At 38.7% G+C, this 21,360-nt stretch overlaps 1 protein-coding gene across 7 annotated transcripts in view; it reads right to left on the bottom strand.

Moving 5' to 3' along the window:
- Positions 1-21,360, bottom strand: part of Lrrc7 (leucine rich repeat containing 7) — a 463,114-nt gene that overhangs the window by 326,318 nt on the left and 115,436 nt on the right. Inside the window, exon 2 of one of the 7 annotated variants that reach the window (XM_010605115.2) lies at positions 10,736-10,811. The exons of the other annotated variants lie outside the window; for them this stretch is intronic. Within the exon in view, the coding sequence (XP_010603417.1) occupies position 10,736 (1 nt within the window). The 5' untranslated portion in view covers positions 10,737-10,811. The remainder of the gene's footprint in view (positions 1-10,735; positions 10,812-21,360) is intronic. 7 annotated transcript variants of the gene reach the window in all.

Raw genomic sequence — 21,360 nt, 5'->3', positions numbered from 1 at the left:
TTTTTTTTTTTTTTTTTTTTTTTTGGTGTTTATATAGTATTTTCAATCAAGAACAAATTTGCCTTTTTCAAAGAGTTTCTAGTTAGATCTGAATAAAGCTGTTACATGTTTCTCAGGTTCTTTTGGAGGGTGATGGGGGGCATTCTTTGGTTAGATGGAGATTTAATATAGAACTCCACAATTTAAAAAAACTTTCACTAATTCACCTTAAATACTAAACTGTTTTGCAGAAAATATAAAAATAAAACACCATCTTATATATTCTAAAAAAAAAAGTATTCTGAAAAACCTGCCAGTTGATATACATCTCAGGTGACTGCCAGATAGTCAATGTTATACTAAGAATCTGCAGGGAATATAAAGTGCAGGGTGCTGAAAACAGTTGACGTGAAGATACAGGTGCCAGTTGGTTCAGACCCCTCCCGGGACTATTTTTATACCAACATCGCACACTCAGAGCTGCCATAAATTAATAACCACCAAAGTAATTAACAACTTTTATCCGATGTTTTCCTACATTAATGAGCATGAGGTTACGGGAGAATTTCTTATTTATAACTGCAGCTTGTTCACTTAGGATTTCTAAGGAAACATGAAGCCCCACATAAAATACATAAAAGCAGACTCTTCAATGCAGGCAGAGTGTTGCAATCATCCCTGAAGGCTTGGTTTGTAACTCTGAAATTCCTCAACACAGAGTTTTCATGGAAAGCCTCCTTTCTAACGGTAACTGACCCAGGAAAAGCAACTTTGTCAATTGCCCTTATTTTTCCATGTGACACAGGTTAGCAAGGGTGGGCCTGGGAAGCCACTAACACGCTTGTTGTTTCTGATGGTGTAAGTAAGCTAAGAGCAGCAAGCGAACGGCAGCAATGCAAGAAAAAGGCAGTTATGTCACCAGGAGTCAGCTAAGTAAAAGGAAATCTGTCAGTAAAGAAGTTGGGGCGGCAAGAAGATGGTGGTGGACAAGAATTTGGAAGAGAAGATTAGTGGCCCCAGTCAGAAAAACCGCTTATAGCAGAAGTCCACAAAAACTTAGCCTGGACTCTACTGTCATTGTTTCCCCACTCTTGGGATGCTGGGATGCACAGAAAACCTCACAAGATGAACTAACTCATTTGGCACCCTGTGCCAAAAGGTGCCGAGAGGCTGCTCGTCACGGCCCACAGACAGATGCCCCTCTTGGGCACTGCCCTCCGACGGCAGCACAGCCTCACAAACTGCACGCGTCTGAAGGGCTTTCCCAGTCCCAGCACACCCCGACCTCTATTGAGGTCTCTACTGCCACCTCCTGTAGTTCAGTTTGCCTCCCTGGTGCTCAATAACTCTGCCCTACACAAATCCTCATCGCACAGCCTGTGGCCACGCAACCCAACCCAGGACCCACTCAGCTCCTTATCCTAAGTGGCCAGGGAATTCTTCCACAGCTCGCTGAGATCATCTCCGCTACAGATCGCATGATTGATGAGATTTCCTTACAGTCCTGATTTGGCTCTGTGGACCATCCTTCCTCAGCACTTTCCTTCTGTCAGCTCATCTTACCGGCTCTTCCTCCCACTTTTCTAGACGTTCTTCATTTTAATCCCGGCTTAACGGTCAGGTCTCTTCTCACCTCACTTTTGCACTTTTTGCTTGGGCCACTTCATTTACATCCTGGGATTTGTTCATCGTTAAATCTCCGGAATCCACATCTTTAACCCAGACCTCCGTCCTACAGTTCTGAAGTCGCTCCCTGCACATCCCTGGCTGCTCCTGTGCCACTCACTCTTCCTGCCTCCTCCCGGACCCCCAGCGATGCACCCTCTCCACCCTGGCCCAAGATGCCACATTCAATGGCACTGACCACCGCCATTGTTCTATTGCTGTTGCTTCAAGAAGGGGTTTTTCATTTCTGTTTCATACACCTATGACACTATAGAGTTTTATTATGGTGATAAAATTTTTATGATGTTCTTCTCTCCATCCAACTTCTAGCGAACTTATTCCTCCTGGCAATAGAGTAGAAACAGAGCGGTCCTCCCAATCGTGTACAAATCAGCTGTAACACTGGTTTTCCCCTTAGTAACCATGGTAACCATGGAAAAGTCACAGGTTGGCTCTTCCCACTTCAACTTCTTCTTGTTTTATAGAGCTATCATGAAGCTAAGGAAATATATTTATAAATGTACTTGGGATACACAGATGTTATTCAGTAAATGTCAGTTTTCTTGTCTTCAGTCCTTCCTTCCCTCTTCCGGTTAATAGGTGTTCTACAGTGTAAAGAAGTAACTCAGTTCCTCCATGCCAACTGGGCCATGCTCTCCGGGACACAGGGGGGAACCAGGCTCTCTGTTCTGCACAGATAACTTAAGAATACAGTCAGACTTGGCAGCATCAGGAGCTCATGTGCCTGGCATAGCAATGCTTCAAGCATGGGAGCCAGGCTCCTGTCTCACGAAAATCCCAAAGCAGCACAGGTCCAGCCAAGAGCCTGAAGCGTGCAGCTGGTCGCAGTTACTGCCCATCCTGCTTTCAGGTCCCCTCCCCGGCTCAGACTACTTTGTAGCTGATCTGAGTTCCAACAACTCTCTTTCTACTCATAATAGCCATAATACTTAGGCACCAAAGTTGCATGTTGGCATTTTGGTCCTGTACAGAATCAGAAGAATCTTGTCATCAGCTTTGTTCTTCCAGAGGAATTCCCACTGTACTGGGAAGTGATTTTGCTTATAAAAATTAAAATGAATATACAAGCGTACAGTTTTTGTGGGTCTCTCAGATACCTATGTCTCTGACTTCTCATTGCAAAAGGAGACCAGCCTCCCAAATAACCTCTGCATTTCCTGTGTCTTCCTAGTTCAATACATTTTTCACATTTGGTGAGATCTGTCCATCAGATTCTTACACAATCACTGCCATGCACAAAGACAAGCCCTCAGGAGGGCGTGAAGTTCATCTCTTTTACTGTTCTATCTCTAGAATTTAGAACAGTGTCCAGCTCGATAAACACTAGAAGAACAAATCAATCCTAGCATTAACAACATAAATTTGCCTGTCTGTATAATTTTACAAAAGGCTGGTCTTGAACTCCTGAGCTCAAGGGACCCTCCCACCTCAGTCTCCCCATTAGCCGGGAGCATGGGCGTGTGCCACCATGCCTGGCTTAATTTCACAGCTTCACTTCCTGGAGAAACTCGGAATGAGAACGTAACTTTTCAAAAAATAAGTTTAGAGTAGGTTTATAAGTTCCAAGCACGAATTATGCTTTAGTTTCTTTTAAAACAAATTTTGTCCGATTTGATTTTTATTTCTTCATTCTCAGTACAGATGGTCCTCAACTTACAGTGCTTTGATTTACCATTTTGCAACTTGATGATGGCATAAGAACAAAATTCAAGCAGTAGAAATCATACTTCAGATTCTGGACATCTTTTCCTGGGCTAGCAATGTGCCTTTGATACTCTGTGTGGTACAGGGCAGGGAGCGACAAAGGCAGCTCCCAGTGAGCTAAACCATCTTGAGGTGAACCACAGACTCAGAGCCAGGTCCTGTGCTGGTGCACTGAGAAGGCTGGTAGACCAGAGGTATTCACTGTGCTCCTGGTGTTTCATATCTGCAATGGGAAGGTCTATGGGGATGGGACCCTACTGTAAGCCGAGGACCCTCCATAACTACTGTAAGTACCGTGTACCGTGTGCTAGCCATGCACCACGAATCTTTGTGCTTATTCCAAGCCATTTCACATACTCTTCTTACTTTCCAGTTCAAAATACCTCAATTATCGAGGGTTTGCCATTTTGATTGCTGTTTTACTCCCCCAAATTAAGCAGCCTTGGGAGGTAAGTACAATTTCAGGCTGAGCATCAGTAATCTGAAATCTCAAATGACTCAAAACTCAAAACTTTTTGAGCCCAGATGCAATGATGCAAGTGGAAAATTCCAAATACCTCATGTGGTGGGTGGGCTGCTCTGAAAATGCAGGTGCACTAAAAATATGGCATCAAATGATCTTCCAGGCTAGGTACATAAAGTGTAGAGGAAATATAAATGAATTCTACATTTAGATTTTTATCCTCAAGATGCCTCATGATGCATATGCATATATTTCAACATATTTTTTAAAAAATCCAAAAGAAACACACCTGGCCCACGTCATTTCAGACACGGGATACACAACTGTGTTCCATTCATTTTTACAGGTGAAGAAAGGTTAAGCAGTGTGCTCAATTTCAAACAGCTAAAAGTGGTTTAAACTAGATGATTCAACTTCACTGCATACATTTTGAACCTCTAAGCTTGATGGCTTCCAAGACTCACAAGTCTCTGTGAATTCCAGTGCTAATGTGCAACAGGCCGAATGCATACACCTCTCCCCCATATCTACATGTCAAAGTTCTAACCCCCAAAGGAGGTATTAAGAAATGGGGCAAGGGCTGGGAATATAGCTCAGGAGTGCTGAAACTGCCTGGCAAGTGCAAGGTCCTGAGTTCGAACCCTGGTACGGCGGGGGTGTGGGGGAGAAATGGGGCAAAGTACCTGGCCTCTGCTTCCATCACTACCTGACGGTTTCAGTGGAACACCTTTTTTACTTTACTCCCCTGGATATTACCCCCCAAAGACTGCAAAATTGTACATTCTCAATGTCTATCGCTTATTTTAAACTTTCAGAAAGATACAGACTCATAATGTCTTATCACAATAAAATGCTAAGTGTGTGAAGTAATGCAGGTGTAAATTTGCTCAGTTTAGCCATTTCACGTGCATCTGGGACACACATTAGAGACTAACAGAGTAGTCAGACTTTAAAACAACACGATATAAAAAAAAGATGAAAATACAGTTTTTGTCAACTAAAATTTTAAGGTAAAATCCTAACAAATTACTCAGAGGCCCATAACGACCATGATTCAAGAAACAGACACTACAACTACAGGCAAAAATGAGCAAGATATCAGAGTGGTTAGATAAGAACATTAAAATTATTATGATTGATATGTTCAAGAAAATAATAGAAAAGGGAGGCAAAATAAGATAGGTGAAAGGAAAAATATTCTACCAGATAACTGGAACATAAAAAACAGTATCAAGTACATGAGAATTGAAAAACATAACATCTGAAAACCAGAATTTAACAATAAGTTTAAAATAACAGTAGGAATATGAAGTAGGGAAGATGTATCAGTGCAGGATATCCAAACTAAAGGAAAAGAAAAATTATAAAATATAGAATAAGCTAGAAGAGAATTGTGGAGCCCAGATGAAAGGTTTAACATACATGTAGTTAAGTCTAAGAAAGAAGAAAGAAAATAAGATTGAAATAATACTAGGAAAATGACAGCTAAGAGTCTTCTAAAGTCAAAGAAAGGCTTGGACTCACAGATTCAAAAATTTTTACACATTGCAAGAAAAATAACTGGGAAAAAAATAACATCTAGGCCTATCAGATCAAAGTGATGAAAATAAAAATAAAGAGAAAATCTTAAAAAGTAGCAACTAGAAAAAATATGTAAAAAAATAGACAAAAATTTATTTAGTCATTTCAGAGAAGATACAGGAATTCTTCATAAGCACATAAAATAATGTTTATCATTACTGATTCAGGAAAAGCAAATCAAAACTATAATGCTATACAAGTTTGTATCTATTAGGATGGCAACTAAAAATGAATCACAACAAAATAAGACCATAACACCAAAAAACAAGTGTTCAGAAAACAGTATGGACATTACTCAAAAATTAAACCCAGAATTATTGCATAGTCCAATTCCACTTTTGAGTAAATATACAAAAATTAAAAGTAAGAATTTGAAGATATATTTGTAGACCCATGTCCATAGCAACATTATTCACTTGGTTGTAGAAGCAACCCAAGTATTTATCAACAGATGAACAAATAAAATGTAGTATACACACACAATGGAATATTATTCAGCATTAAAAAGTATGGAAATTTTGACACATACTACAGTATGGGTGAATTTGGGAGGCAGTCACAAAAGGACACCTCCTCTACGATTCCACTTGTGTGAGGTACCAAACATACACAAATTCATAGAAACAGGAAGTAAAACAGTGGTTTCCGGGAGCTAAAAGGAAGGGGACGGGAAGGTTCTGCCACCAGATGAAGAATTCTGGAGATGGAAGGCAGCGATGGTGAGGACAGCTGCCTGCAGTGTGAGTGAACGTATTTAATGTCTACACGGGCCGGAAAGCAAGACTCACGAGAAGATGAAATGTTTAAACTCATAGTCCTGATGAAAATAGTACTTGTATTTTGACAGAGAATAGTTTCCTGAAATCCACTGCTACTGTTTCTTCCTGCTTACTTTTATGAGGTAATATACATTAACACAATACTTCTGATTAGAATGCCACTGAACTGTAAACTTAAAAATAATGAAGTAAATTTTATGAGTGCTTTATCACAATTACAGAATGATTCCAAACATTCAAACAGCCAAATGATAAGACCAACAGTAACCGAAGGAGTAATAATAAGATTGATGGTTTTCTTCCTCATAGATGAAATAGGAGCTGAGACAGAAAACTGAGGGATGACCTCTTGAAAGTTCTATAACCAGTAAACACAAAGTCCACAAAAGTAGATGAGTTACTTTTGAAAAAGTAAGAACAGACAAAATTGATTTCTGGTCCATTGGCAGGAAAAGAAATACCAAAGAGATTCCCTCAGGCGTAAACAAAGTAATCTCACAAGAAAAATGTAGATGTGCGAGAACAAAGAGAGGGCAGCAGAAAAGGTAAATATACAGTTAAATTGAAATGGATGTTGACCACACAAATTTTAACAGAAATACACTGAGTGGTACTTATGATAACTGAAGAAAAATATATCACAACAGCAATGGCAAAAGACTGAACAAAAATTTTCCATGAATCTATATCAAGGAATTGCTAAAAGTAACTGTGTTAGACCATAACAATTCAAGGACAAATGTTAAGATCTCATTAGTAACCAGTGTATGACAGAAAAGATGCATATCTGATAGTACAGAAAAAATCAGAATAATAATAAGTGCCTAATCAATCAAAATTCCCAATGAAAGCAATAATGGAGAGAAAAAGGAATATAAGACAGTGAATTCAAGAGACAACAGATAAGAATGTGGTAAACTTAAACTCAACTACTATACCAGGCATTAAATATAAATGGACTACATATTCCCAGTAAAGCTTAATGTTATCAGACTAGATTTCTTAAAAATTCTACTTTATGATGTTAATAAGACACTATACATGCATGAATATTGAAAGAAGGATGCAAAAAGAAAGAACGATACAAACATCACTCAAAAGGAAGCTCCCAATATTTGTGCTAAAACCAGGGAGTGGATTTTCAAGGAAAAAGCATTATTAGAGACAAAAAGGAACATTTCACAATGATAAAGTAGCCCATATATAATGCAAATGTTCATTGCAGTTGTCATTTGGGTAGTTCAGCAAGAGATTTTATGTTCTTCATCATACTTTTATATATTGTTTGAAATGTTCACAGTGAGTATGCATTATTTATGCACCCTAATATAAATCAACAATGCTATTTTTACCGTGAGAAGAAAAAGGAAGAAGGCAACATAAATTGAGAATAATTCCTTCCTAAATAAAAAGTCAAAAATGATTTGGTATCAATTACAACCTGGAAAATTAAATTTATACTGCTAGGGTAAGAAAAATAAAAGTGGGATTAATGAGAATTGGATGGAAAAATGTCAGAAATGTTTCATAATCTCATTTCCTCTTAATTTGTTTACTTAAGGATTCAAAAATCAGGTACACTGAGTACATTTTTTTGCAAACAGATGATAAAGCACAACTTTATATAAGTGGGAATTATTCAAGGAGGGATATACTGATTTATTCATTACCCCAATAATTTCCTAGAAATGCACCTATGTGCTGGATATTGCTTGAAATTATTTGTGAGGCAAATAAGAATATCTGTCAGCCTCATGTGGGAAATAATTTATTTGATTAACAAATGTAAGAATAATAGGCCATGTATATCTGATCAGATTATACAAAAATAAATTTCCTTAATTAATGTACACTAAATTGAATTAGCTATTCAAATTAAGGAAGTCAGGATATTTAAAACAATGATATTATGAGAATAAGTAAAACTAATTTAAAAATAATTAAACTACCCACAGATCAATTTGAAAAACAAAGCTTTACCACTGGGACAATGGTAGAAAAGGAGGTAAAATAAAAATTAAAGGCAAGTAAAGTCACTATACTGAAAAAGATTCCCAGAACTATCTAACTAACCTTCAGAGTTGGTTTGGCTCCATTGGTGTCCCAATTACTAACTCGTTGCAATGTTCAAAAGCCTTTTATCTTTCATTTATCCTCCCCCTGGACTTTTTAACAGCCTTCAGCACTGCTGACCCTTACAGTCTAATTGCTTCCTTAATTTTTTGTAATAAGAACAACACAAAAATGGTGCTGTAAATTGGTTTGCCTGTTATTTCAGGTTACTGCTCAGTTCCTGAGAGTCGAGCCCCCTTTTTTCAAACACAATTTTGATGACTGAATATTGATGATCCTCATAATTCTGTGTATGTTTTTAATCTAATTAAATTGGTAGCTTCGACCCTCTTTCAACAGACAAGTTAGCCCTTAGCTCTTAAATCCTAGACCCCCAGTTCTGTGGACATGGTCACTTTGTTTATGTTACAGGCACATGGATTTTTCTTCCCTATCTAAAGTTTCCATTTTAACAGCCAATACTGAAAGTTAACTGCTCCTCTTTTAATATTCTAGATCTAAAATACAGGGATCCCTGTTCATCCATCCAAACTATATATGTAGAAAACCAGTTGAAGAAGACACTTTTTTTCAAATCAAGGTCTTCTTTCTTGTCTCTACTGCCAACACTTTAGTTTGCACTCCTGAGATTCTCCACTTGGATCATCCGAGGTACCAATTTCCTGGTAGCTCACCACCAGCCTTGCTCCCAATAGACTCCTCTCATACTGCTTCCCCGACATTCCCCCCTTTTTACAACTCTTTTTAAATTACTGAATTTTTCTTTAAATTATAGACTTCATGATTTCTTTCTAAGCCAAAACTGATGTCGACTATTACCAAGCTATTTCTAATGATATTTGCACAATTTTCTCTCCTTCATTATGAAGACAACCTAGCTGAGCTATCTGAAAAGCCTCTGAAGTTTGAAGGTGCTTTCCTCCTCCTCACAGTGTAAGCATGACAATCGAGGTGAAAGAACAACCGAAATGGATAAGCCAAGTGCACTGGTGGCCAATAGCTTACATTATAAAAATGTTTTTCATTTCTACAGAGTTAGCTATTGCTTAGTCTTCTTCCTATTAAAATGTGTGGTTCTAACTGTGTAAATACTTAATGAACTTTACATATGAGGTATTTATCACGCATATTTGCTAGTTATTAAACTTCAAAGAACTCTGAAAAGGAACAAACCAGTTGCCTCATGTAATTCTTGTTAAGCAACTGAAACACAATTTTACCTATTTTCTATAGTATAAATGTCTACTGCTGTTGAATCTTTTTGGTGGTACTGAGATTTGAACTCACAGCCCCTGTTCTGACCCCCACCCCACCCTTTATTTATTATTGTTGTTTTGAGGTTGGAACCTGCTAAATCACTTAGTCGCGCAGGCTGGCTTGAATTTGAAATCTTCCTGCCTCAGCCTCCCAGAATATTAGGATTAGAGGTATGCTATAGAATTTTAAATATAAAGTAACTTATTCATAATTTCTGAAATGTTTTGATTGGAAAACAACCATTATTTTTTATATTGGTTATAAGCATATTTTAATCCACATTACCACTGAGGAAAACTGCTAAATTAAGAACTGCATTGTTTTATCTTGAAAAAAATTGCACTTTTATATTACATATACATGTAAATAAATATATGTGTAATTTTAACATGTAATATCAGTTTTTCTTTGCAAACACAAACCATTATTCATTGAAATATCAGAAATATGGGATGCAAATACTAAAATCCTTTTAATTTGAAACTTTTTGATTCTATTACAATTGTCAAGATACATTTGAAAACAAAAGTAACTCCAGCCACTTTAATATGAAGTAATGAGATTTTTGAAAGCTTTTTCTTGCCATTCAAATAATCTTATTTACCCTTCCCACGTTCTTAAGCCTACTTTTTATAAATTCATGGAAACACTGAATGGTGTTATCATTAAGCCTCCAATTTTCTTTCTTGAAAATGTCAGGGAATAACTGATAAATGGAAAGTCCTTGCTTTGTGCCTGGATTTCATTTTAGCATGATCTTGAAGTTTTGGCACATAACCTTCAAAAGTGAATTAATTTCACTCTGTCTCTTAAAAGCATTATTATAAAACAATTTCTGTTCATAGTTTATGAAAGGAGTTAATACATTTACATAGTGTTTAAATATATCACAAGATACAAGGAGATTTACTGACTCTTTATGAAAGAGGAGGTACTGAAGTAGGCTCTAAAAGTAAGTCCTTAGAAAGGACACAATATTTATATTCATATTTCTGAAAAGAGTAATTTCATTATTACTGACAGAAAACGAGTTTCCTAAAATCCATAGTTGCCATAGCTTGTCCTTAATTATTTGTGTGATGCCATATAGGTTAACACAAATACTGCTAAATATAAATTTAAAGTTATAAGACTATTTGGTCATTAGAGTAAAATCCCCAGAACACTACTGAATTCTATATACTTAAGCATAATAAAATAATGTAGTATCTACTTGCTAGTTATTCCTGTCTCTGCAGACTTCTAGGTTGTGACCACTTTGACTTGCATTTTTTTCATGTAGCGGGCTCCTAAAAAAAAAAAAAAAAAAAAGAAAATTTAAAAGATTTTAATTAGCTGCACTTATAAATTAACAAATGCATCTAAATGAACATAATAAACAAGATGGGGACGTGAAGTGTTAATGAGAGGCACTTCTAGCTGTCAGGTTACACCTCCTATCAAAGGCCACCCACCTCAAGCATTGGGGCTGTAGGTGCCTAAACCCAGGTGTGACAAAATGATGATGCTGTTGTCCAACTTTGTCTCTTATAGCAGCACTTGAATACCTGCAAGGAAAACGCTTTGCTAGGGACAGTCCCTCTTGCCTGTCTCGTTATGAATAACTACATAATAAGTGGGAAATGCATTTTCTGTCCTTTAGAAAATTACAAACATAATTTGTTTTTCAAATTCTCCACACTTTATACTCTGGCAGGTCAGAGTTATTTTCTCTTCTCCCGATTATTCCATTTGAATAAAGTTTTATATTCTCACCACTGTCTCTCGAACAGTGATTTGGTAATTCCCAGGGATCATTAAAACAAGCAAAGAACTTCCACACGATACTTATACACAGGCAGGTACTCCCAGCTTAATGTACTCTATGTATCATAATTAAAATAACGGAGCCCAAAATACCCTTGTGCATTTTTAGAGACCAAATTTACTTAGAAAGTAGACTTTCATGAGACAGATGTAGATACGCTGATTTTATATTGAAATTATACTAATTCGTGGTTGATAAGAGAAATAAAGAAAGCAATACACCTTAAAAGTTATTCACCAAAATCTCAACATAAAATCTTTATATCATATCTATACACCCCAAATCTCTATATAATCGTTGAATGTGTAGGTCAGAAATAAAGGGAACCTTTATTTAGTGGTGAAAGAGAAACATGGGAATAAGGTGGACTATTCTAAGAGAAACTCTGCTATCTTCGTTATAGTGCAGTGTTGCAATCAAGGATTTTAAGAGCTGTAAAAATATGCAGAAACTATTCAAGGCCTGCTTAATAAAGCCAGTTGCACAAACAACAACTTAGATATTAAAAAAAAAAATTCTTCTTGAAAAGAGAACTCCAAAAGCCATTGTGGAATAAAACTACAGTGACAATATATAAATAGCAGTTAAGATGATGAAGATTATACTTATTTAATTGATGCAATTATTTTTTTGTTGTTGTTCAGAACGCAGAGTCTTAGAACATAACAAGCTTAGCAAATGGTATGCTTAGGCTGAAGTAATTTTCTGATTACAAATGCATTATTAAAGTGAGATTGAATGCATCAGTTAAAAAGTAAAATTGAAAAACCAACAATAAAAATGTGAGAGGAATTAAGGTTTTATTTTAATTTAAAGTCCTTCTAGCCTTGAAACTTTATATAGAAAAAAAATCCATATTCCTTATCATGCCCTCAAATTAAAAATTGATTCTCTGCCCCCCAACTTTACCCCCAGCGGTCTTTCTTTATGCAATTTAGGAGCAAGCTGACTGACCACATGCTGCACCCCTCCCTTCCCTCACCCCATGTATCTTTGTTCCTATTCCCCACCCCACCATCATCTGCCCTGTCCTACTGATGCCTGTGTGTCTGGTCTCACTACTCCCTTCAAAGTCCAGATGCAACCTTCCGTTTCCAGGAGGCAATCTCCACCCTCCAAACTTCCATTACTCTATCTCCCCTAACACCATGCCACACATTACAGCTACTAATGTTTCCTCACATGAAATGATGAACCTGCCAGTGCTTTCCTCCCCGATTTTTCCTTGTATTTCTACAAAATTCAGAACAATGTATTTCAGACTAAGCACTTCATTTTCTCCTCTCTCCCTCTCTCTCCCCCTCCCCTCCACTTTGACTGAATCAATTTGAACATAGAATAAGGTGGAGAAAATTAGGTTGTTAAAAGAAGGGAATTCCTTTTAGAGGGACGCTTGATTTTGCTGGGAAAATTCCTCAGTGCACCTATCCTGCTGGCACAGAAGCAGATGCTCAGAGCAGCTGTGTGTGGGACCAGGAGAGTCTTCTCAAGGGAAGAGAAAAGGTCAGTGCTATCGTGTGGATCAGGAGTCCCCCCAGGCCAGCCCCTCCTGTTAATGGCTTTATCACCATGTGTGGCATGACTGGCAGGTATCAGAGCCTTTAGGAGATGAGACCTAATGGAAAGAAGTTAGGTCCCTGGGTAGTAGCCCTACAAAAGGATGTTGGGGCCCCAGATCTCCGCTCCTCTTCCCAAATATAGCCTGAGCTGAGCAGCTTCCTCTCCTACCTGCTTCCACCATGATGTTCTACAAGCCCTATCACGACCCCAAGTGCAATGTGAGAAGAACCCACGGACTACAGTCGCTGAAACCATGAGCCAAAATAAACCTTTCCTCCCTATAACTGATTGTTTCGGGTACTTTGTCACAGTGAGAGAAAGCTGACTACAGAGTCTGGAAACAAGGTGAACTGGTAGCCCCTCTATATAACATATCTTTCTCTATATTTCTCTTTTTGTAAATATTACTAGGAAATATCTGGTATGACGGTGTTGGCTGAGCTTAATGTTCAAGTTGACAAAGGGTCAGAATGGTAACAGGCAGTGGTAGTCTCCAGAATTAGTAAGATTTCTGGCAAGACTCCAAGCAACACTCTTAGGATAATGTCTCATCACAGTAAGCAATCTTCTATTGCTATTAAGATTTTGCAGTAGGAATTCTTGTTTGGGGAAAAAGGCTGAATTAATGTTTAACAGTTAAATCTATTTTCCAAAATCCAAACCCCTTGATTAGTTCCATACCAGATCACAGGCAGATTCTAACTGTGTAATTTAAATAACCAAGGTTTGGCTGCAATACTCATGAACATTGTTGAAAGTATTAAAAAGGCCACTGGGCAGTCCGATTAAATACCAGTTGATGTGGATTAGGTCGCAGAATAAAAATAGAATTTTTTCCTGTAAAATGGCAATAATAATTGACTTTGTATGTCTCATACTTTTTGTTTTAATAATATAAAATCTTTTAAGCTAAGCACTCTCCTCAGGAGAAAGGTTATATGGCATTTTTTATGATAATAAAATTATAACCCAAAATATATCATTCCCCAAGAAATTGATAAAAAATCAATTCTTATGTTCTTTACTTTTGATGATCTTGCTGCCATTCTTTTGAAAATAAAAATTTCCCCTCTACATTCAGGCAGATTCACCATTTGATACACTGAAGGGAATAAAATTCAGAATTTAGAAAAATGGATGTTTGCATTATGTATTATTTTAAAGATGAATAAGCTTGCTCTTGACTCTGCAAACCACTGGAATTCAACCCTGCAATGGCTAGGTGACTACAGCTGAAATTACAAAGTGAAAAACAACAAAAATTATTATGGTTATAGTCGAGTCCAGCACATTTGTGTTAAAAGTTCCCTTCCTCTAAATCAAATGAAATGCTTTAGAAACCTAAATAATAAAGTATTTTTTCAGTGCTATCTCTGGCCTTGTTGGTCCAGCGAACACTTGGCAAAGTGTCTAAGCCTCCAGGTGAAAGTCTATTTTAAAAGACCCATGAAGAAAGCTTCTATATAGCAGTATTGTTTGAAAACCTTTCACAAGGACCCTTGCTTTGGGCTATAATTCTCGTTTTGTGCCATTTCTGGCTTCTGGTTTGCTTTCAGCCAGCACGCTAGAAATTAAGTTTGCTCGCTGCATGCCCTAATCACGGGACACCCCCAGACTCCACTGTACGTCTTTCCATAGCACGCACTCCTCACTGTGGTCCTTTGCTCCCCACACTCTCCACGTCTTTCTATGGCCCAAGCTGCTTTTCCCCTGGGTTGACTTGCCTCTGACAAAAGGAGAAAGCGTGTCTTACAAGTCCCTCGGGTAGAAGTTCTCACTTAAAACACGGACTCCCTGGGGCAAGGGCCTTATTCAGTCGTGGCTCCATCAGTGCGTGAGACTGTAAATGCTGCAGTATTTAAGACACGCTGCCACAGCACTTGAGATATGACTGAAGTATGTGAAATAGATCCAGATCTGGATCCCAAGCATCATAATTACCAGTTACACCTTTCAAATATATAACACATGTGTCTAAACATTCATTAAGATTAATCCTTCACATCTAAAGGGTACAGTAGGCATACTTGACAATATAGAAGTTTCTGATTTTGGTTTCCAAATCCTGCATTAAAAAAATTCCAGGGGCTTAAATATCAAGAGTGCTTTGAAACTGATATTGAATTCACCAAGAACTTTAGCTCAGCTTCATGGTTAATGGTCTCTTAGTGTATCTGTGACCTGAGTACTAATAACCATGGACTATTTAACACAACAATGTTCTGGGAGCTTATAAAGCACAGGCACTGCATAGTAAAACACCTCAATGAGTGCTATTCAGAACAAAAATTATGGTCCAGAAAAATTTAGGTTGAATTATAGGACTGAAAGACATTTTAAATAGTCACAGTCAGTTCATGATTTTAGGAATAAATGAGCACCACAGTCAGCCTTGGGCATGAGAATCTACCATATTTTGAAGGTCACCATTTTCTTCAGAAAATCCATTAGGATTTGCTGTCATATCTCGCAGGTGCCTGACCTATAAGACCAGAGTTGAAGGCTTTCAGGAAGCCTGGGACCGTGCCCCACACAGAACCCGTAAAATCTCGAAGGAGCTGAGCTTATCATGGCAGAAGATAACTATGAACCACGCCATCTAAAAGCAGGGGTGAGAAGTCCACACATGAAGGTTGTTAGAAACAAACTAGAGAGGAAGACAGAATTCCTGTTATGAGACTAAGGCCACCAGGGTTCTGGATGGACTCAGGGATACAAGATGAATGTGCCCCCCAGGACAGTTTATCATGCGGGGGCAGGCATCCAAAGCAGAGCCAGATATAACCTGAGAGGAGACAGAAGACACCTCTGCATGCCGCCAGGCCCTGGAAGAGGCACTCAGAACAATCCTGTGGTTCACAGAAGGATTCCCATTCCCTTATTAGTAAAAGCCCTCGCTGCGACATCTGCCACCCAGCCGCTCGCTAGGGTGGGCCTGGCTGGTCTGGCTGGCCAGGTGGCTGTCCCCTGCCGCCCTCCCCATTCTGTGTGCTTCCCTGTGCAAGCTGCACCTTCAATCTAAGAGGATGACCACCCCAGTAGAGAAGGCCCGTTTCCCAGGTCCAGGGTTTATGAGTAGCTGCACTCCCTGGCTAGAACTCCAAACAAGCTCCCGATCGACGCCTTGGGTGTCCCAAGCATTCTGCACACTTTATTAAATTTTAGTTAAATTTCAGTCAGTAAAATCAAAACGTCTTCAGTTAGTCTCATAACAAGTTTTTGCATTAAGTCCAGTAAGGAAAAGAGAGACGAAAACTGGCAGAGGTTGTGGATTTTCGTAAGGCTTTCATTGTTGTTGCCCCTGCGTATCGTCCAGTCTCCAAACCCTTCGGAGCTACAGGGAGGAGGAGGAACAGGCACGCGCAGAATTACTTGGACCTCGCGCTTTCGGCAAGAGACGAAGCCCCGAGCTGTAGGGCAATTCTCTGCTAAATGAAGCTATCTCTTTGCCCTACTCCACACTAGAACTGAAGTCTCGAGGATTTTTTGCGGGGCGGGTACTGGGGATTGAACTCCGGACCTTGCGCTTGCAAGGCAGGCAGCAGAACCACTGAGCTAAATCCGTGGCCCGAGGGTTTTTTCATCATTGTTTTTAGATCATCTTTATCATCATGATAGGAAATGAAAGTCTTGCTTCATACTCCATGAACATACTTTTGTAAATCAATGATGTTTCCTCATTATTATAACCTGTAACTCATTGTCATAACAATATTTTATGCATTTTTGAAATAGAGGTAAAAATCACAAACCAAAAGAAGCCCCTAGAAAGCATATTTTTTTCCCTCAAACAATTCCTTATTAGATACATCACTACACACACATTATCACGATGCTCCTTTCCTAGATGAAAACTAAATCCTGACTTTGGGGTGTATCTTTCCTTCATCAGTGAACCAACAAGCTGTTGCCGGTGACTGCAATGCTAGAAACACATCTTGTCACCCATGCTCTCGTGGTCCTGGAAGTCCTAGAGTAGAAGACTTCATTTCTTTGCTTCCCCTCCCCAGCAGTTAGTGAGGCGCTGTGGGACTGAAAGTATGGCCAATGATGCATGTATAACGGAAACACTGCTATATCTGGCCCAGGAAGGCATCCTCCCCTGTGATCTTGTAGTCTTCTCTTGCACTGGTTGGCTTCAAAGAGCCAGCTGGCTTCCTGGTCTACACTGAACTGAGGCATGAGGGAGAAATAACATTTTATTCTGTTAATTTAGGTTCTAATTTGTTACAATAGCACAGTCTCTTCTTTCTCATCTAATAAAAGTTTTTCACAAGCAAGACAGTCTCGAAACAGACAAGCAATTATAGGAAATGAAAGTGCTTTGAAGGAAAGACACTAAGTGTTCTGAACAGGAATAGCAGGGGAGGCCTGCTGCAGTAAACTGGAAATACGCATTCTCTGTTCCACACAGTTCCAGAGGACAAGCACACCAGTGATGTTGGGTTTAGCTATGTGTCTTGCTTTGGCTAACAGAACAAGTAGAATTAACAGCAGGCTGGGTCTGTGCCTGTGCCTTAAAAGGCTTTGTGTTTCTGTTACTCTTCTACCACGCCCAATCAGCTCACCATTGCTTGGAAGATAAGAGCTCTTTGGAGAAGAGTTTTGTCACCATGGGAGCCACAAATCAGCTGTCTTCCAGCTGACCTTCAGGCAGGAACAAACCCAAGTGAGGTTAGCAGAGCTGCAAAGTGAAGCCCAGCCAAGACAGCAGACTCGACCTAACACCCAGGCATTTCATGAAGTAAATCTGAGCCACTGAAAGCCTGTGATTGACTGTTACACAGCACTGTTAAAGCAACAGCTGACAGATACATCTTTCTAGATAAAGTGACAATTCAGAGCATTTCAAACAACAGCATAGAGGAAAGGCATACGTAAATGTCAGCTGCTCACTGCTGGTGGTAATGCAGACTGGCACAGCCACTGTGGAAATCAATGTGGCGACTCCTCAAACAACTAGGATTAGAGGTCCCATTTGATCCAGCTATTCCTTTGCTGGGTATCTTCCAAAAAGAATCATATCACAGCAATATATGCCCACCCATGTTTAGAGCAGCACAGTTTTTAATAGCAAAAAATTGGAAACAGCCCAATTGCCCATTAACTGGAGACTGGATAAAGAAGAGGTGTTTTTTTTTTCCTTAATAAAATGGAGTACTACTCAGCCAAAAAGAATGAGAAACTAGAGAGATTTATAGCTAAGTAGATGCACACTGAGGCCATACTCTTAAGTAAAATTAATAAGTCACACTTGCGTAAATAACAAATAGTTTCTCTGATGTGAAAAACTAAAAGTGTAAATAAGGATCAAAATGTATAACTGATAATGTGTAATAGGAAGAAAAGGTCTAAAGGAGTAGGAGAAGTGGGAGGGGTAGGGGAAAGATAAAAAGGGAAAATAAAAAGTATGTGAAAAGGAAAAACATGGAAGCAATATCTTTGTAAACAGTGAAGGGTGGAGTGGGTGAAGGGAGAGCTAGGGAATGGGGAAAAATAAGAACCAAGATAAGTCATGTGAAGGTACAAGATCCCAATGATGAATGGAACTGTATACCTAAAATGTACCAATAAACAATAAAGATAAAAAATTTAAATAATAAAAAAGGGAAGATGTCATTGTGGAAATGAAATTTAGGAAGACACCTAAACAATATGAGGGAGCTAACCATGCAACCAGCTGATAAGAACATTTTGTGGAGAAGGGACCACCTTCAAAAAGCCATGAAGAGGTGAGCCATATTTTGAGGAATTAAATGATGGTGACTATGTCTCAATCAAATGATCAGAAAGGAAATTGGTCAATAATAGATCAGAGGTCAGACCTTGTATGCCCTGGTAGGGAATGGGTTTTTAACATTTTCAAGAGCCAACAGAGACTTTGGCTTGTTGAAGATTAGCTGAGAGTAAGAAATTAGTTGTAAGACAGGACAAGAATACTTGAAAATATGCATATATTTAAGGCACATTTTTATTTAACTTTATGCATTATATGTATGTACAGTGGCTTTGACGAGGCTGACAGAGATAAGGAGGCCTTCCACATTTCCACCTGGTACTGTTACTGCTACTAGGTATGACAGGTAGGAGGAAAAGGCCTAGGGAGCTTCTGGCTTACTTTATAGAACATTGTAGACCTCTCAGCCTATTTTTATTGTCCTAATAGTACATTTAATCTCCTTTACTCAGGGACATTTTTATAGCACCAGTTCCCTCTTATAGAACCCACTTCACAGAACCAAGGAGTCCAGCATAGCATAAAATACGCAGTGAAGGACACAGAAAAGTCCTAAACTGACCATTAAAATTAAATGTCACCAGCACTATCTTGGTCTGTCTGGATCTGTAATATATATCAGTTCTAAAAAAGCAGTTTGATTCTTCCCTGGTCTGTATAACTCTTATTTTTCCTACCTCCAAGGCTACAAGACATGGATTTCTAAAATGTTGTGCTATGCACATTTGACTAGGGGATGGAGAGAGGCATGGGTGAGGAAAAAGAGAACTATCATTTACTGAGTATTTTATTTTAGATATTATCCCAGGAGGTTACAAATGATACCCGTTATGGTTTAGATCTAGAGATTCCCCCAAAGCCTCATGTGATCATAGGCAGGGCTTTGGGGAGTGATCAGATCATGGGGCTTCTAGCTCACGTGCTAATAAGAAGTGGGGTCTGCCTCCACCATATCTGTACCTACAAGGGTTTACTGCACTGGCTGGCTTCTCCTCTGATTGTCTGTGTTTCCCAGTCTACCATGAGATGAGCAGCTTTACCTCCTCTACACCCTTCTGCCATGCCACCCTTCGTTGGTAACTACGGAGTGTAACTATGGGCTTTCCTCCTTTAAATTGGTATTTGTGTCCCAGTGATGAGAAAATGACTAAGTCAATACTTTTCTCCCCAGAAATCAGACTCTACCTGAAGCAAAGATTGTGTAATAAATAATTTATTTGGAAGACATTCCCAGAAAACACCAACAGAATAGAAGTGAAACAAGGAAGGAAAGCCAGCAATGAGCACGTAATATAACTGAGGCTTTATTCTGCCAGTGGACTCTAGGAAACAGTGGGAATTTGTGTTAAGGCAACCCACTAGCGAAGTGAGGCGAGGCTGTCCGCTCTCCTACTTCCATCCACCGGTGACTGAAGGCTGCAGGGGGGGCACTACCTCCCGCACGCTTCCAGACTGCGCTGAACACACACCAAAGTCAGTTCAGGAGGACTGACCGACCCTTTGATGCCATGATCACGACTGCAACACGAAGACGAAGGGATATGGGAAGATGCTCAACAACTATACAATACTTTTCTCATTTAGTCCTCATTCATTGCCACCCTTTTCAGACACCCAGTTCCCTAATCAGTTCACAGTCACATGCCAGCATTCTGTGTTATTTGTTCTTTTCCATCAGAACCCTATTATGATTGTCCATGATTAATCTGCTTCATTTCTTGTACGATCTCTGGACTTGTTATTAGATTGTGGACTCAGTACAGTCTAGAACTGAGTTTGTTTTTTCACCAGTATTTAGGAACCACTAAGTTAGTTGAATCAATGAATGAAGTGCAATCCCTATGAAGTAGGCAGTGGGGTGACTAAGGCCATACTGGTGGTGACAGGATGGTCTCACATAAAACCCCACACTCCCCACCATGCTGTGATAATGCTGTTTCCCCATTTCCTGCCTCAGAAACCTTAATTATTTCCTATTTCCTACATCATTAAATCTAAATTCCTCTGCCTGAATTTCAAATTCTTCTATAATCTGGCTAGTTAGCCTTGCATCTTTAAGAAAATTTAGTGAACAAATACATTCAAGGACAAATAAAATGCTGCTGAGAACCACATGTGAAAGTAACTTACAGGTTGCTTAGTGTGAACAATGAGCTTAATATGAGAAAATAGCAGGACCTGGTCTCAGAACACGCCAATGGACAAAGGCTACATGAATGTAAGCTGAAATTCTCCAGCATTTTGGATGGTGGATAATGCCTGATTGTGTTTCTGAGGCCAAAAGACTGGAGCACTCCAAGTAACTAAGAACAGGATAGCACAATTCTTTTTTATCTATGCTTGAAATATGTCAGACCAGGAGGTCAAATAATTCCAAATGAAATGACAAATGGTTTACTCACGTGTGACTTTTAGTTGAAATACATAGGAGAATTTTATTTAGTTAGTTAACACTACCATTTTATTGCCTAAGATAATTTAAAATTTATTACATTTATGTTTATATATTTGGTTATATATGCAAGAGTGGGTATAGTGCTTGGGGAAATTTTGCTTGTGATATCAAAGCTTGAAGTGCTTAATAAATGAAATGAAATGTATTATATTCATAAAAAACTATTTTATATGGAACAAGGCTATAAATAATAAAAATTTGTATTGATTGTTTAAATTTACCATGTTTATAAGATGAATGGCAACTTTTAAATTCAATTTTTTTTTTTTTTTTTTTTTT

The sequence above is a fragment of the Fukomys damarensis genome, unplaced genomic scaffold (assembly GCF_012274545.1).
Source record: "Fukomys damarensis isolate Sample0158 unplaced genomic scaffold, DMR_v1.0_HiC HiC_scaffold_33, whole genome shotgun sequence".
NCBI classification, from domain to species: Eukaryota; Metazoa; Chordata; class Mammalia; order Rodentia; family Bathyergidae; genus Fukomys; species Fukomys damarensis.
Note: the sequence above shows the minus strand (reverse complement) of the source record. Positions and strands in the feature narration are given on the sequence as shown.